Source organism: Epinephelus fuscoguttatus, linkage group LG15, assembly GCF_011397635.1.
Source record: "Epinephelus fuscoguttatus linkage group LG15, E.fuscoguttatus.final_Chr_v1".
Taxonomy (NCBI): Eukaryota; Metazoa; Chordata; class Actinopteri; order Perciformes; family Serranidae; genus Epinephelus; species Epinephelus fuscoguttatus.
In genome coordinates, this window is record NC_064766.1 from 15,845,143 (window position 1) to 15,861,032 (window position 15,890).

The 15,890-nt window shown below is 38.0% G+C and overlaps 2 protein-coding genes across 2 annotated transcripts; one reads left to right on the plus strand and one right to left on the minus strand.

The window, feature by feature from the left end:
- Positions 1-35: 35 nt before the first annotated feature.
- txndc12 (thioredoxin domain containing 12 (endoplasmic reticulum)) lies at positions 36-7,473 on the minus strand. Its single transcript, XM_049597556.1, has 7 exons — positions 7,289-7,473; positions 5,301-5,361; positions 4,954-5,006; positions 3,094-3,167; positions 2,872-2,941; positions 1,299-1,382; positions 36-1,010 (listed from the first exon to the last, which is right to left on the minus strand). Exons 1-7 carry the CDS (start codon positions 7,386-7,388, stop codon positions 931-933), a joined length of 522 nt encoding a protein of 173 aa, XP_049453513.1. The 5' UTR covers positions 7,389-7,473; the 3' UTR covers positions 36-930.
- A 431-nt stretch (positions 7,474-7,904) lies between these two features.
- On the plus strand, positions 7,905-12,830 carry LOC125901704 (transcription factor BTF3 homolog 4-like). The gene is made up of 6 exons (XM_049597557.1): positions 7,905-7,996; positions 8,524-8,583; positions 9,870-9,983; positions 10,610-10,811; positions 12,127-12,186; positions 12,372-12,830. Exons 2-6 carry the CDS (start codon positions 8,530-8,532, stop codon positions 12,416-12,418), a joined length of 477 nt encoding a protein of 158 aa, XP_049453514.1. The 5' UTR covers positions 7,905-7,996; positions 8,524-8,529; the 3' UTR covers positions 12,419-12,830.
- Positions 12,831-15,890: the final 3,060 nt, after the last annotated feature.

The following is a 15,890-nucleotide window of genomic DNA, read 5'->3' on the forward strand; positions in this document are numbered from 1 at the left end:
AGCTGTGTCATGAATGCATCCGGCTCACACACGACTCAGTACAACAAACTTTATTTGCACACTTGGCTGTGTACATGTATAAAATACATCAAGACACATAACCAATGTTTTCATCTCTCATTCAAGTTTAAAAAAAGAAAAAAGGAACAGAGCGGTGTCACTTCACGAGCAGCAAAACAAATCCAGAACAGGAAGAAACAATTATGTAAGATATAGCTAAGTAAGTATACATAAATTGGCAGGTTTAAATGAATAATTAAGATTATTTTAAAGACTGTGGATAGTAGAAATCAGAAGTACAGAGTTGTAGTGCAGGGTAAATAGTATCACAGATATAACTAATGCACTGTAGAGGATCTTTGGAAGCACGTCACAGGAGGTGTTAAAATATTTATCTCGACTAGTATGAAGTATGGTCATTGCTGTTGGGTGAAAACACCCAATTAAATTTAAAATTAATTATAAAGTTGTGAACAAGGTGTTTGAGAAACTTCTTAAAACTAAGAAATTTTCATGGTTGTCTGGTGACAAACAAGGCAGTTACTTAGGACTTGGCATAATTCAGTAGTTTCCGTCCAACAACAGTGTATGTCAGTGGGAAATAATAGTTAACTTGGCTATTCTTGAGTTGGTTATATCCTCTACAGACAGTAAGTACAGTACATGGCATGTAATTAACAGTAGATTACAAATATACATGTTTTAAATCAGAGACAGCGACGGGAAAACGAATCGCGGTGCTGGAAAAACCGTACGGGACAGAAACAAATACTCAAGCACCGATTTTAATGGTTGGCTTGGTTCAGTGAGGTGGACCCCACCATCTGGTGTATAATTAGTGAAGGTTTGGGAGTATAACAGGGCGCTCTGAAGCACAGGCTCAGGTGGAGGAAGTGTAGCCCTTACAGCCTGATGCCCGTCGCTGCCTCCTCACAGCTCGTCTCCAGTGTGACGCTGCTTAAAGGCATCACCCGTCAGCTTCTCCTGAGCTTCCTTCATACCGGATATAACTGAGGCAGAAAATACACGCAGTGATTATCAACCTCATGATTGATCTCAAATGTGAGTTTTCTTTAATCCCAGCTATCATATTGGAAAAGAAAGCAGCTATATAATAGCTGACAGCTAATTGGAGTTGGACTAGACAAGAAGTTTGTTTCCTCTTATTACTTTTCAGACATGAACAGGGGTTTTTTAAGTGTTCAAAATAAAGTATATTCCATTCAATATATTCAATGCAGTACTGCAGTGTGACAGCATATTTTCCACAGGTAAATGATAATAATCTGGATCGTTACCTTGTTCTGCGTTGCTGTAGAAGTACTTGTAGTTTGGATTCCCATTCTTGTTGGTGATTTCAGGATGGACTTTACCGCTGGGATCTGTGAGGAGTCAATTAAAAGATTTGGTCCAGTTATAATCCAAACAATATAAGGCTTAAACAAGCTGTTCTTTTCTTTATGAATTAACCAGACAGTTACTTGTTTGATTGGTTAATTATTGGTTATTATTTGATCATCAAAATGTCATAAAATAGTTTAAAATGCTCCCTAATGGCTCCCCAAAGCCTGATCGGACATATTGAAATTGCTCTTTTTGTCCAATTACAAGTCCACAATCCAAATATAATAAATTTCTTATTATATAAGAAAGAACAACACCCAATATTAGCAACTGACTACAAAGAACCAGTAAATTTTGGGCACTTATTCTCGGAAAATTCATCTGCAGCAACTGTATGATTAAGTCATTTTTTGCCTGTTAACTAACAGATTAATCAACTTATCGTTTCATCTTTAAAGCAATATATTCAGTTGTTGTGTAACTAACATGAAAGAATTTTAAAATGTATCAGACCAATTTTAACATTGGCATAACATATTCAACACCACATACACAGGACATTTTAAGCCACTCAGTACAGTCAAAGGTCAAAGGCCATTCATTCTTCTGTCAGACACCTTAAAAGATTTGGGATGTGTCTGTTTCATTAATTTATTTCTGTGTGGTCTAATATGCACTGCTGTTAATTACCAGTTCTTGTTAAAGGGTAACTTTGGTATTTTTCAACCTGGACCCCATTATCCCTTGTTATTTTGACTGAATGCCTAATGGGAACAGCAATTTTTGAAAGTAGTCCAGTACTGGGTGAGTGGGCTGCAGAGGCAGCCATGAAACAGGCAATGTAACTACTCGGGGCATGGTCGCACCATCAATTTACATCCACTAACAGTGCTTGTTTTGGCCACCGATAGGCTCAAATGTTATTTTCAGCGTTTGACAGGATAATGGAAAGGATCCCTATATAAATAGATCTTTTAATTATGGAGTAAGATCCCGATCTGTTTAACCAGAAACAGCCCCAAAATTGCTATCGCCAATTCCACCAGACTCCATTTAAATAGCGGTTTCAGGGCCATTTTTGGTTAAACAAAGGGAATCTTACTCTTCAACAAAAAGGTCAGTCTCTGTAGGGATCCTTTCCATACGTTTTCAAACACTTAAAATAATAATTTGAACATGTCAGTGCTAAAAATGGGCACTTGTAGTGGATGTAAACTGATGGTGCGAACATCCCACAAATGGTTATACTGCAGCCTTTTTTGGCAGCCCTCTCACTCAATACTGGACCAACTTCAAAAATTGTTGTTCCTGTTAGTCACTTAGACACAAAACATGGGGAAAAAGCATCTATGTTGAAAAATACTAAACCTTCCCTTAAAGCAGTTTGCTTTCATGTGCAACATCTCTGGCTTTTCAGTGTCTGAGAACATGCTACTCAAACTTTATCAGGCAGGAACTGTGCTATCAGTCTCTCCAAAGGAATCCCATTAAGTGTTTGCATTAAGAGTGACTCAACCCCCTCCGTACCAAGGAAAAGAATCCGAGGAATGTATCCACCATCAGGGCTGAAGGCGTCATCCTTTGGCTCCTCTTCATCCTGTGCAAATAAGAGATAACAGATTATTTATAAGCCTTGAAACAAACCTGAATCATTAATAATAAAGGTTAATGTTGGCTAACAGTGCTATCATAAGACAGAAGTTAACTGAACCCCGGTTAACTCAAATTAACCACTCGAAACGTCCTTACCTCCAGGTTGATCATGACAAAGTTGTGTGCAAGCTCAGAGATTTCCTTGGACTCAGCAAATTTGGGCTTCAGTGCTGATGGAGAAGCAAGAAAATACAATTTAATTGTTATCTTGTTTTGCCATGAAAACAAAAGCCAGCTTTAATAATAATTTCCTGTCTGAATTGTTTGCCCACATTACAGATGGTGGTTTGACTGAGCGTGTAGGATGGGCTTACTAATGTTTATTCATCTGCATACAGTATGATACCGTTTGTTTGCTGTCTAAACAAAGGAACGCCTCATATGTCAGATGTGAAAGTGGATGTAAACAGTCAACTAAATATGAGACTTTAATATTTCTTTTCCCAGTAGCATATTGTATTGTTTTATTATTTAAAGTCACTCAGCATGCTCTTATTGGTTTAAGTTTGTTTATTTCAAATCAAATGACACCCCATGTTGTATTTTTGTGTTCTATAATTACACTGTAAAAACTAAATACTAATAAATATATATATATATATATATATATATATATATATATATATATATATACCATATAAAGAAATAAGTGACTCAGCAAAAGTCACATACTATGATTTAACTTAAAATTATGCTTTTAAACATTTAACTGAACTTGATTCATGCAAAATCTACATTCCCTTCTGGCGCAGCTGTAAGTCAGAGATAACATGCCTTTACATGGTGTCGGAGTAAATCGGTAAAATCAGTTCCTAATTGGAAAACTTCACGTAAATGCCCCCTCAAGTCAGAACAACTCGGAAAGTGGGCGAATTCTTTGGTACCCAAGTTGCCATCATGTAAGTAAAAATATGGCAGATGAAAGTGTATGTTCAGTTGATGGTAACAAACTTTATTAATTCACATTTTGCATGTCAATGTTTTGCTCACATGGAATTTGTAATGTGATATTAGGCTATAACTGACCATCTGTCCATGCAGAGTGACCTAGATTAGTCAGGTAAAGCAATATTTTAATAGTTTTAAGGAGATATACTGGTGCAACAACAAAACCACCTTGTGATATAAAACTGCAAACTGTAATCAACATGTTGTTTTAAATGCTCTGGACAAAAATACAACACATCCTTGTAGCATCCATGTTGTTTCCACATGACTGCGTAACATTCATGAACGCACCAAAGTCGATGCACACATCCCAAATCGGGAAATGGGACCATCCCAGGAGCACTTGAATACAGTATGACATACAGTAGATTGATGGATATATTGCCCCTGATTGGTCACACAGTCCAGGCAACTCCTTGACTTACTTTTCAGGTCAACTCAAAACATTTTGACATGTCACAGTAGGAAAAGCATGTGTATAAATAATGGCCTCAACGATGATAATTTAGTCCCATCCAGCTGCTTCAGTTTCAGGGTTCTGGTATTGTGCATGCAGGCTCACTGTCATGACTTACTGGGACACCTGAACAGAGCAGAGATGTCATTAGTGTTATTAGCTGCACCTGTGCTTTTCCTACTATGACAAGTCAAGATCTGTGCTTTGAACATTACCATGGTTATTACTGTCTCTTGCTTAAAGGTGTAATTAAGTGTAGGAGTGTAAATTGCTGCTCAAAGGAAGTGTTTTTAGCAACCAAATGTCTTTGAAGGGCTTTATAGACACTGAATGGAGGAATTATTTGTTTAGTCACAACAAAACACAGCTGGCCCTTTACAGTCAGGAAACACTGGACATGTCAGGCTGCATTTATGTGTTTAAATAATATCTTTTTGTTATCAGACATACTGGAAGGTGTCCTACATGTGACTGCTACACATCAGTCAGACATGACGGGGCAGTTCCTAACCTGAGGTTCTTATACTGAAAGGGAGAGAACATTGTTTTACCTTTGCAGGCTCCACACCAGCTCTTGTGGATGATGAGCATGATTGGCAGCCCGCTGTCGATGCAAACACATGGAAACACTTGTCAAGACCAAAACTGTGCACTGAAAACTACTAAGTCTGACTTTAGTTTGTAACACTTGCAGCTGTAGTAAATAAAAAAACACTCATCTTTGAATAAAACATTGAGTAAAAGCGACTGATATCAGTCTGCCCCAATTATTAGAGTAAATGCGTGCGGGGGATTTCTTTGAAAGCCGCTGGAAGCCTCAGGGCCAGTGGTTGTGCAAAATGCAGCTCAGCAGGGTTTCAGGGAGTGTTTGTAATATTTGAGCTCTCTGCGAACTCACCTAGCCTCTGCCTCTTTCTTGCCATCATCCAGCGTCCTCCAGTGGATGTTATCTCCAAAGCCTGCAGGCAGAAATGAATTAATGAGCACACCAGCACTGTGGAACTGGTATTATATTTCTCCAACAGGGTGGGTCTGCCCTAAATACAGGTTCAACAGAAAGAAGTGTGATGAAACAAATGAATGGTGGTAATTTAATATCAAGCTGTGGGGAAATAAGGACTCTGCCTGCTCTGTTACCTGTAACTACCTACAGTGAGCAGCTCGCAGGTTTGTATGGTGGCAGCAGGGACACGTCATCAATACAGCAATATATTATATTGTGATGCCTCCTCTTGTTATACTGAGACAAAGGTGTAACCACATGCTGTACAGCTGCCTGTTTTACATAGGCAACATTTCCTGGTGTTACTGTTGTACCCTTTATAGTATGTGAGAGTAGTATTTCTGTATATAAATACACACATTCATGAGTAGCATATGTACAAGCTATTGTTTTTGGAATAATTACGTTTCTTTCACAGTTGGAACCTAAAATGTTGGTAAAGGATGCAAGCTCTTTATGCAGGTGTCCAGTGTACAAGACCAGTTAAACGACGTTAATTGGATTAATTAAAACAAGAAAGACTGACAAAAAAAAGGCAAGAACACGATGTTTGGGACTTGTATCCAAAAGTTAAATGTCATCTTGACATTGTCAGTATGTGTGTTGTTGTTAAAGTTTTATCTCGCATGTCTATAAGAAATAATTGGGTGAATATGAAAACAACTCCGAGATTATCATTCTACGTTTTCTTCTTCCAGTTACAAGAATGTTACACATCCCAGATCATCTTGCACAATTTCTTATGATCTGTTTGCTTTTAGACAACACACAATGACATTGGTATTAAATATAATTACTGTATGATTTCTGTTTCTGTTCTACCTCAGGAAACCTCTCACTACAGTGCTGTAAAATTGATGTGTACACCCCTTGAGAACATTGTGCAAAAAAACTATTTAAAAATTAAGGTTTCCTGATATCAGTAATAAGAAAAGTTTAGTTTAAATTCAAGTAAATGAAAAGTCTTTTGTTCACCAGGGCTTAATGTCTGTGAGAAATATTTGATTTGAACTTTTTTTTTTGTCCTATGAAGATCTCATTCAGATTTTAACTCATTTTACCAATCAGAGTTCTGTGCTATTCAGCCCCACACAAAGCTAGATCTCAAAATGTCTTAGTTTTATCATATTCCCTCTTTGCATTGTGATACACCCCTCAATATAGCTTGTACAATTGTTTACCATTTATATTTCAATGCTTGTAATATGTAACACATTAACACTGATGCACTATTCTGTACAGTTCTTTCATTGCTTATAAATGATGACAACTTGTGCACCTTAATTCGTGTTTTCTTCATATTTCATTTTAAATTTCAAGGGTTTCATTTGCAAAAACATATCTCTTAATTATATTTTGTGCATGCAAAGGGATATTAACTGAACTGGTGTTGGGCTGTTTTAATGGGATACCTCAATTTCTTCATTTTAATTTCATACATTCTGGTTTATTTATTTAATTGCTGTGCACTCAAGGGAATAACAGTCAAACTGGTATTCGATTTAAGAATGGGGTGTGACTGTTTTTGCAAATGATATTCATTTTATAAGGAATACTAAACATGTTTGGCATATAAAAATGTCCAGGAAAAATAAAGTTTGGTCTCATTTCAATGCAATAGCCGTTAATATTAAACATTAGCATTAGATGAAATAATGATGTTGGCAATAAAACAAGTTGGCTCACCTGAAAAAGAGGAAATTAAGAGTGTGTGTGTGTGTGACAAAGCACCAAGTCGTTAAAGTACCTGTCCAGGACACAGACTTTGAGATCCAGGATGCTGATGCAGCTAGCTCACCTCTGGCTGTGGTAGCGTAACACTATCAATGACCAGCTCACACTCGCTTCAGTTTCTATATTTAATTTAAAAAACACAAACTCACCTTTTCCGCTGGCTGCTTCGACAACCTCTTGAAAGCACGTCAAAGACAACAAAACCTGCAGGGACGAGAATAAAACAATGTTCGCTAAAGACGTTTGCATTTCGACTGGCCTTTTCTTTTTCCCCCACAACTGACGATTAGAAGCTAATGGCAGTGACTGTTCATTAACCAGAGACCCGGATGTTCAACCGCTACATTTCACAATAAAAGTCTAGACTAATAAAGTTGTCATATGTTGTGTGTGGGTGTGCGCGCGCCCGTGTGCGCGAGGTGCCCCCTCCTCCTATTGGTCAGCAGTGAATCATTTTCCGCGTTCACATGACGTCACATCCACACAACCGCGTGCTCCTGCCTGCGGCTTTAGCTGGTCAAGCTAGACGACGAAATATCAGGAACAGACCGGAAATGATTTTGAAAACAAAAGTTTAAAAGCCCCAAAGAGAGTGAAAAATTAATATAATTGGTGATTTCAAGCATTTCATTGCACTAAAATATATTGAAACTTACATTTTACAATTTAATATTAATAGGTGTTCCACATAAATCAAAAATGTACTGTTGCTTTGAGTCAGGATAACTTTATTATGAAAGTATTGACAGGAAGTACTATGTATTGCTGCTATCTTGACGCAAGTTTAAGCTGCACCGTTTCGGCTTCATTAGTAGCGTGAGGACTTGGACTGACAGTCAGTTAATTCCCATTAAAAGGTAAAAAATATTTTTCATTTTGTCGTTAACATTTTAGCCGGTCTGTTTTATCATTTAATCTGAAGCGGACGTTAGCTTTTTGCCTCGCCAGGAACAAAAAGTCAGGTCGTGTATCTTGTTTAGCCACTATGCTAATCTTAGCTAAATTAGCCTTCAAGCGAGTTAGCAAACGAACATTAGCAACAGTTACGTTAGACATAAATGTAATTCTTAAGATTTGCCCCTAGATATTTTTTCCCATTCAGTATATTTTGGTTAATGCCGACAGTCAGTATGTCTGTAGTATAATTGTCGGCTGATGTGTTAGCAGTCTGCTAGCTTGGTGTTAATGTGTGGAAGTGAGGATTATTGTAGCTCTCGATATTGTGTCCATTGCACTTCAGCAAGTAATCACGTGCTCCCTTAGACTGTTTCTACTTTTGAAAACTGTATATTGTTATTATTATAACTGTATATATCAGTTGCTCTTATATGAAAAGCATGAGAATAACATCATGTTGAAATTGTTTTCTGATTCACTTCAACAGAACACTATGAATCAAGAGAAGCTTGCCAAACTCCAGGCACAAGTGCGGATAGGAGGGAAGGTACAGTCTCCTACTATTTATGGATTTACTAACGTTACTAAATCTCTTGTACTCTGTTGACAAATGCCAAATGTTGACATCCAAATCAGGGCTTTCAGATTTGTTCTGTCGTTGACACAGTTGTTGCTCTTTTTAAGAAGTGTGATGGCATTTAGCACCTGCCAGGTCTTTCCTCCTGACCTCAGCATTCCTTTTATGGGAGAGAGCATTGGCCTCCTCACTTGTGGCCTCTGTGGCTTTGTTAATATGCACTGTGAGGTCTTCAGCCACACACTAGGTGGCGTTATTTGTTATTTTTGCTCTGACAGAGGCCTTATGCCTATTTCCAGGTTGCACCACATTGACATTCTCAAGTAGTGTACTTATAAACTCACATTACTTTTTTTCAGCCATGCAGTTTTTTTTATCCTGGACATTTATCAGTTAGAATTGATAGTATGCAAAATCTTTGTTGCTATTTGAGTTGTAAAATCCCTGGTTAAACATAAGTGGTTGAGTAAAAGCACAATGGGCTTTAATTTGTTTAAAGTAAAACTTATGGAAATGTTTAGGTCAAATTAACCCTATTCAAACTAGTGGAAGTTAAGTGGAACACCTGGAAATAGCAAAAATACAGTATCTCAACAAATTAAAGACAGAGCACTTTTCTTTTGCTGCAAATGGCCTTACAGTTTTCCAAGTCCCTTTTACTTATAAAGTTATTTCTAATCACATAGCCACAGTAATGAAGGCTTTTTAACTTTTTGAACTTTAATGAGGCAGTATTGCTTTGACTTTTGGGGAATCAGTTCTCTTTTTTGTGGGCAACATTTAGCTTACTGGTGCATGGAATCCCATACTTTTTGTTTCATTACTGTCAGATCTAATTAGTGCTTCATTCCTTGTTTTTCAGTGCAGTTGTCCAGGCTCTTTTGACGTACTGACAGAAGTAGAAAATACACAAACGTATGGCATTTGTACAGATTTAGTAAAAACATTGTTTTGGTGAAGCTTGTTTTGGGCAAATTACTGACTTTAAAAACACTAGAAGTATGCAAAAAGATGTTTTTTGTACAATATAGAAATGGGTAACTTGTACTGTTAACCAATTTTAGTCTTGTGTTTGAAACTGCTTCACCACAGCTGTTATCTAGATATAAGAAAATGTGTCCAAGTTAGAATGAAAAATTGTCCCATACACGTTAAAAAAGTCTGATATGACCCAGTGGTATAAACCGTGTTTGACATTTTGGTAAATTCAGCCACCTAATCCTTCTGTTGGCATCCACACCTGTTTACCCCCCTAGGGAACAGCCCGCAGGAAGAAAAAGGTTGTTCACAAAACGGCAACAGCTGATGACAAAAAACTTCAGGGCTCGCTGAAGAAACTGGCAGTGAACAACATTGCGGGGATAGAAGAGGTGAGCTCTCAAAGGAGAACTAATGTCAGCGCTGTTCTGTAGATGTACTGTTTTGACTTTTCTTTCTTTTTTTTTTGTCGCAGAGTCCTGAGAAAGAAAGATAAAAGACAGGGAGAGCCCAACCAAAAAGCTTTCCATGTCATCTAGTTTATTTTTAGAGTGCTTTTATCCAACTCGCATCGAAGCACAAACAAACAGATGCAACTTGAGGATAAGACATTAAAATGATGCACGCAATTCATTTAGTCTCATTCATTCATGCTGTGGCTCAATTTTTTTTGTGATTTACTGTGAATTATTAAAACCCTGCAGATATTCACTCTGCGAATCAGACTAAGAGCTAATTTAAGACAATGTTTACCTGTTAAAGGTTTATTTCGGGGAGTTTTTTTTTTAAATCTAAAGTGAGGGTATAAGGATAGAGGGTGTCATATGCTGTTTAAGCTGACACACAGCTGTGTTTTCCATCTCAGTTTACCCTCTTTTCAGTTGATTATTTGTCACATGTCACCTTTACATCTAAAACAGACACCAAAAAAAAGTACCCCTGACTTAATGTCTTCATGTTGCATCTTCTGTCAGGTTGTATTGGCTCTAAGTCCGACTGTGGGGTTTTGTTTCCTCAGGTGAATATGATAAAAGATGACGGGACGGTGATCCACTTCAACAACCCCAAGGTTCAGGCGTCTTTGTCTGCCAACACCTTTGCCATCACAGGCCACGCCGAGACCAAGCAGTTGACAGAGATGCTGCCAGGCATCCTGAGCCAGCTGGGAGCCGACAGCCTCACCAGCCTGCGCAAGCTGGCCGAGCAGTTCCCACGGCAATGTGAGTACACACGCTCAAACACACAGTCACAGGCACAATGTCAGGGTTCTCTGTGGGCGCGTAATATCAGGGATATTCTTAGAAGTTTTAGAGGTGTCTGCAAAGTCATTAGTCTCCCAGATGGGGATAAAAAGCGCTGTAGTGAGAGAAGTGACCACCTTCCAACCACAGCACCAGAGTTTTAGTCTCCATAAATAACTCAGACATTTAAGGGCGCTGGTCGTGGTTGAAATTTTCTAAGACAGAAACACAGTATGAAGATGCTGCCTTTAACACAACAATGCACTTACGCAGGTTTTTCAACAGCTTTGTTTGTTTAGAATCACTGGAGAATCGGTAAAGATTCAATCTGTAAACGTGACCTAGAAAAACCGGTTATAGCAGTGACTTAAGAGAAACTGAAGAGAACAGCAAGGATTATAACATAGTGTCTGCATGTTCGACAGAAGTCTGAAAATGCCTTAAATTCACTTTTATATATATTATGCCTTAAAGTCCCAGTACGTAGGATTTACGGGTGTCTAGTGGCGGATATGGTGTGTAATATTCAGAGCTATGTTTTTATTAGTTTATCTTCACCTGAAACTAAGAATCATTGTGTATTGGTTACCTTTAGAATGAGCAGTTTATATCAACAAATTAAGCAGGTCCTCTTTCCCAGAGTTCACCATGTGTTTTTCGCAGCCACAGGAGCCCCTCTGCGACAAGCGGCATCAGAATTAAACTGCTTTATTCAGTGTTTTAACCACTTAAATCACCAAGTGTGTTTGTTTTGGAGAGATAGAGACCTCTGTGGATAATTCAACTTCTGTAAAAACCTCCTGAACATGTGGATCTTAAGTTATCAGAGATAAAAGGTGGGCACAGATTAGCAGATGCTGAGCTAGCAGCCCGCCTTGACATGCCAAACCGTATCAGAAAGACAGTGATTTGTAACATGAAACTGCTTTATTCAGGGTTTTTACTGGTTGTAATCACCTGATCCATTTGTTTTGGAGAGGAGGAAACCTCTTGAAATAATTTGGCTCCCAGAAAAACCTTCTGAACAATGAACACTGAAGGAATTCTAACCGGGAGAAGTTTCAGCTGGTTGTAATCTTCAATCCTCACCTCCAGCTGCCATTAAATCCACCTAAATCATACACATTGGACCTTTAAAGCACTGCTAATGTCATGAAATTTTTCAATAAGATTTTGGTAGAAACAGGGGGACATGCACACCTGTTCAAATCTGCAGTAATGATCACATAATTTACTTTTTCCAACTTTTAGCTTAATTTTTGATGTACCTTTTTTTCTTTTATATATTTTTCAGCAATGGACATGAAAGCAGTCAAGGAGGAAATTGCGGAAGAAGAGGACGACGATGTACCAGGTATAGATGTAGATGACTATTGCTTAAATTTACTGAGAATTTAAAGTTGAAATTTGTTTTTAAATGCTTACTGTCAACTCTTCAGTAACACAGTTTTAGAAATGAAGGATAATATCACTCACATCCGTTCACAAATTGCTTCCAGAACAGAATCCTGATGTGCTTTGTTGTTTTCTGTCTCACAGATCTCGTGGAGAACTTTGATGAAGCCTCAAAGAATGAAGCAAACTGATGAATCCCATTACTCTTTTGCCTCCATCAGCCGTTTTAATTTTTTACCTCTTACGGACTCGCAGAGGGCATTTCCTCTTGTGGGGAAATGTTAGTTAAAGGTGCAATGCATCATCATCTCCGGAGACGTGAACCACTCTGGTATAGCCTGCCACAACAGCACAACAACAACATGCAGATACAGTAGGTTTTGATTTCAGTAGGCTGTGATATCGTGGACACGCCGAGAAACAAGGATCCATACGATTCCTCAGCACCCAAAGGACTCCAACTACTTTAGAAATAAGCTTTCTACATGGATACACGTGGCTAGTATTTAAGAGATTGTTTATGAAATTACAATTAAAAGTGAATGAAGAATTCGCTTTACATCATAGCGGTGATTATGAATTTAATAAAACATTTTTGGGCTATGGATGCATCTCTTTATTATTTGATTTCTCAGATTTGTTTTGGCCCCCAGGGAGAATACTTGTCACCTCAGTGTCTGACCAAAAAAAAGGAAACAGAGTCAGCAGTATAGTATTTCCCTACGTGTCTGCCGTGATGAGCACATTTGAAGTAGCGGTTCGGTCCTTTGTATGTGAAGTATTTGTAACTGATGCTCATTTTATAAATAGAATAAACAGTTAAGCCAATAAACGCCCTGTGGTGGGCCTCTTCCTTTACACTTCCTTGAATTCATAGATATCTGAGCTGTTAGGTAACACAATAGCCTGGAGGATGAATTAAAACATTTCACTACAAGTACATATAAGCATAATTCTCAATTACAAGAACAAGTCCTGCAGTCAAATTTTGACTTAAGTACAGTAATTTCAGCAAGATGAAAAGTACTCACTATGCAGCAAAATGCCCTGTAGCAATGTGTATTACGTATATTATTATTTAGTTATTACTGATGCATTAACATGTTAGCAGCATTTTAATATATTAGGCCTGAAGGGAGCTAGATTTAACTACTTTATTTGATTATTGTACAATTAATTTTAAGTTTCATGCACTGTTAGGTAGTTACATATATAATCATACTTAAAATTGTATGAACTGAACAAAGGTTTTGTATAATAAATCCTGATATGCATAGTAACTGTGAGAAACAGCTGTCAAATAATTTTAGTGGATTAAAAAGTACAATATAGTAGCAGAAAAAGAAAATACTCAAGTACATGTAAGTACAGTACTTGAGTACTTTCAGGCTCTATAAATTCCATTTTTGGTTGTTTGATGTAATTTTCTTTGATAAATAACAATAGTGGTGAATTGCTTTTTATTGTGTTTTGTTTTAATATATTTTTCCTGCTAGTCACAGAAAAAAAAGTTATTTATTACATCACATTGGCTTCAGAAAACGTTTTGCACATAATTTTTGCTATTTTAAGTTGTTATGAATCATCAATCAGAAAAATAAGTGTTCCAATAGTCTTAAACTTCATCCCTTCAATAATCTGTTGTTAAAACTTATAATTGTGTGTGCACATTAGGAGGAGTTAAAAGGTATTTACACAGGCGGCACTGTCACATCCCCTTTAATTGATCAGCTGTGACGCTGCTCTGCTGCATCGTGCTGATCAATGAGCCGCTGCTGTCAGTCTCTGTGCAGCGCGAGGGATCTGACAAGGTTACAGGGGATGAGTGTGCCATTTTGGCTCTAGTGTGTCGTGTCGTGAGGCGGGGTGGGGGGGTGTGGGGGAGCTGCGGACCCGCCCCGGGGCTCACCACACCACCTTCAGCCTGGTTTGAGCCAAAATGTCCCTCCTGCTGCTGCTGCGGCTGCGGCTGGACCACAGTGCAGGAGCTGGATGGAGCTGAACCGCTTCAGAGCTGCGTCAAGATACACAGTGATAGCTGGGTCACAACCGGAAACCATGTGTGTTCGCCTGGAAAATAAAGCTCAGCAACAACTGTAACTAATAGAGATGATTAAGATTAGGGGTGTAAGAAGCAGAGGAGTGATTATAAAAAAATAAAGCTTTTAAATGCTGGTGATGGAGTGGTTGCAACTATTACTATCCTGAAGTACTTGCACTTTAATTTCATGCTACTTACTACATGTTAAAGGGATATGTTGTACTTTTTACTGCTTCAGCCAGTTACAATATTCAAATACTGCTCAAAACTTGATGCATCAGTAATACAGATCCAACAATAAAGTATATAATAGAACACAGAGGAGCCAATCTGCTGCATAAATGGCGATTTTACATTTGGTATTATAAGTACAGTTCTCTATTTATACTATTATATTTCTCCAGACATGTTTTAAGACACATAAAAGTACTCTGATTTCAATAATATTCTTATCTGATTTTTTTCCACAGAAAAGATTCAGTTTCACATCTATTCCTTCTGTCTTGTTGAAAAAATCTGTAGTATGTCTGCCACTTCAATAACAAGTCCTTTGAGTATGTACAATAGAGGCTTTAAGTTTCCAGTTTCCATGTACACAGGTATGAGCCTGTGTAAGCTGCATACTGGACCACAATAGGCTCCCAAACCAGCAGTTGTTATATCACAAAATCATTGTGTGCGTGCATTTTAAACTCAGAAGCACACTGAAGGTCAAATATGTATATATCATAAGTCTCTGACTCATAGGTGGATTATGATAAAATGGGCCCCTGGGTCTGGACATGCAGAAGTCCCTCCACCTGAAGTCCTATAGATAAACTGAGGGGATAGAAATACTAACTTAAAGTGTATCATGGTGTTTTTCTTTCTTGTGACATGAAAAGGCTCTTAATAAAATCACAGTAATTCAGTTCAGTGTGCAGTGATTTATGTTTAAGATTTTATCTGAGATGTTCCTGCAGCCGACCAGCACCTGATCCTTGAGACTGGCTGTGCAGAGGGAGATCTGTTCACTCATATTTGAAGAGCATGTTAAGGCTCCTCCATTTTTTTCCCTAGAATGTCTGGGGTTCTGTTACTGACATGACTAAACCCTTTGACAAGAAATGCAAAGTTAATAACAGAGTCTTGATGGAGAGGCTCTGGCTTAGGGGCCCCTTGAGCCTTGGTAGGCACATTCAGTAATCCACCCATGCTCTGACTTGCAGGACATAATGGGACATTGCATGCAGTATCATGGCCATAATCATGAACTGGCTCTGTACATCAGAGTAACCTGTTTATATTTTATATACATTTGGCATTGTATACACTTTGGATTTGCACCTTACTGTTATTTTATCTGTGCACTCCATTTGCACTATTTCCTACTTTGTACTGAAACTGCTGCAAAGCAATTTCCCTCAGGATAAAAAAGTTTCATCTAAACAATAAGCAAAACACATGTAAGTAAGATTACATAGCTGTGTTAGTTAAGTAATATCTGAGTAATTATTCTAACACTGTTAATGCATGCTTTAGCCACACATTCAGAAGTAGGAGCTTTATTTTAAGATATAAAACCGGAAGTGGTGTATTTCCGTTATGGCTGTCTTGACGTTGCTCCTTATTTTTCCCAATAT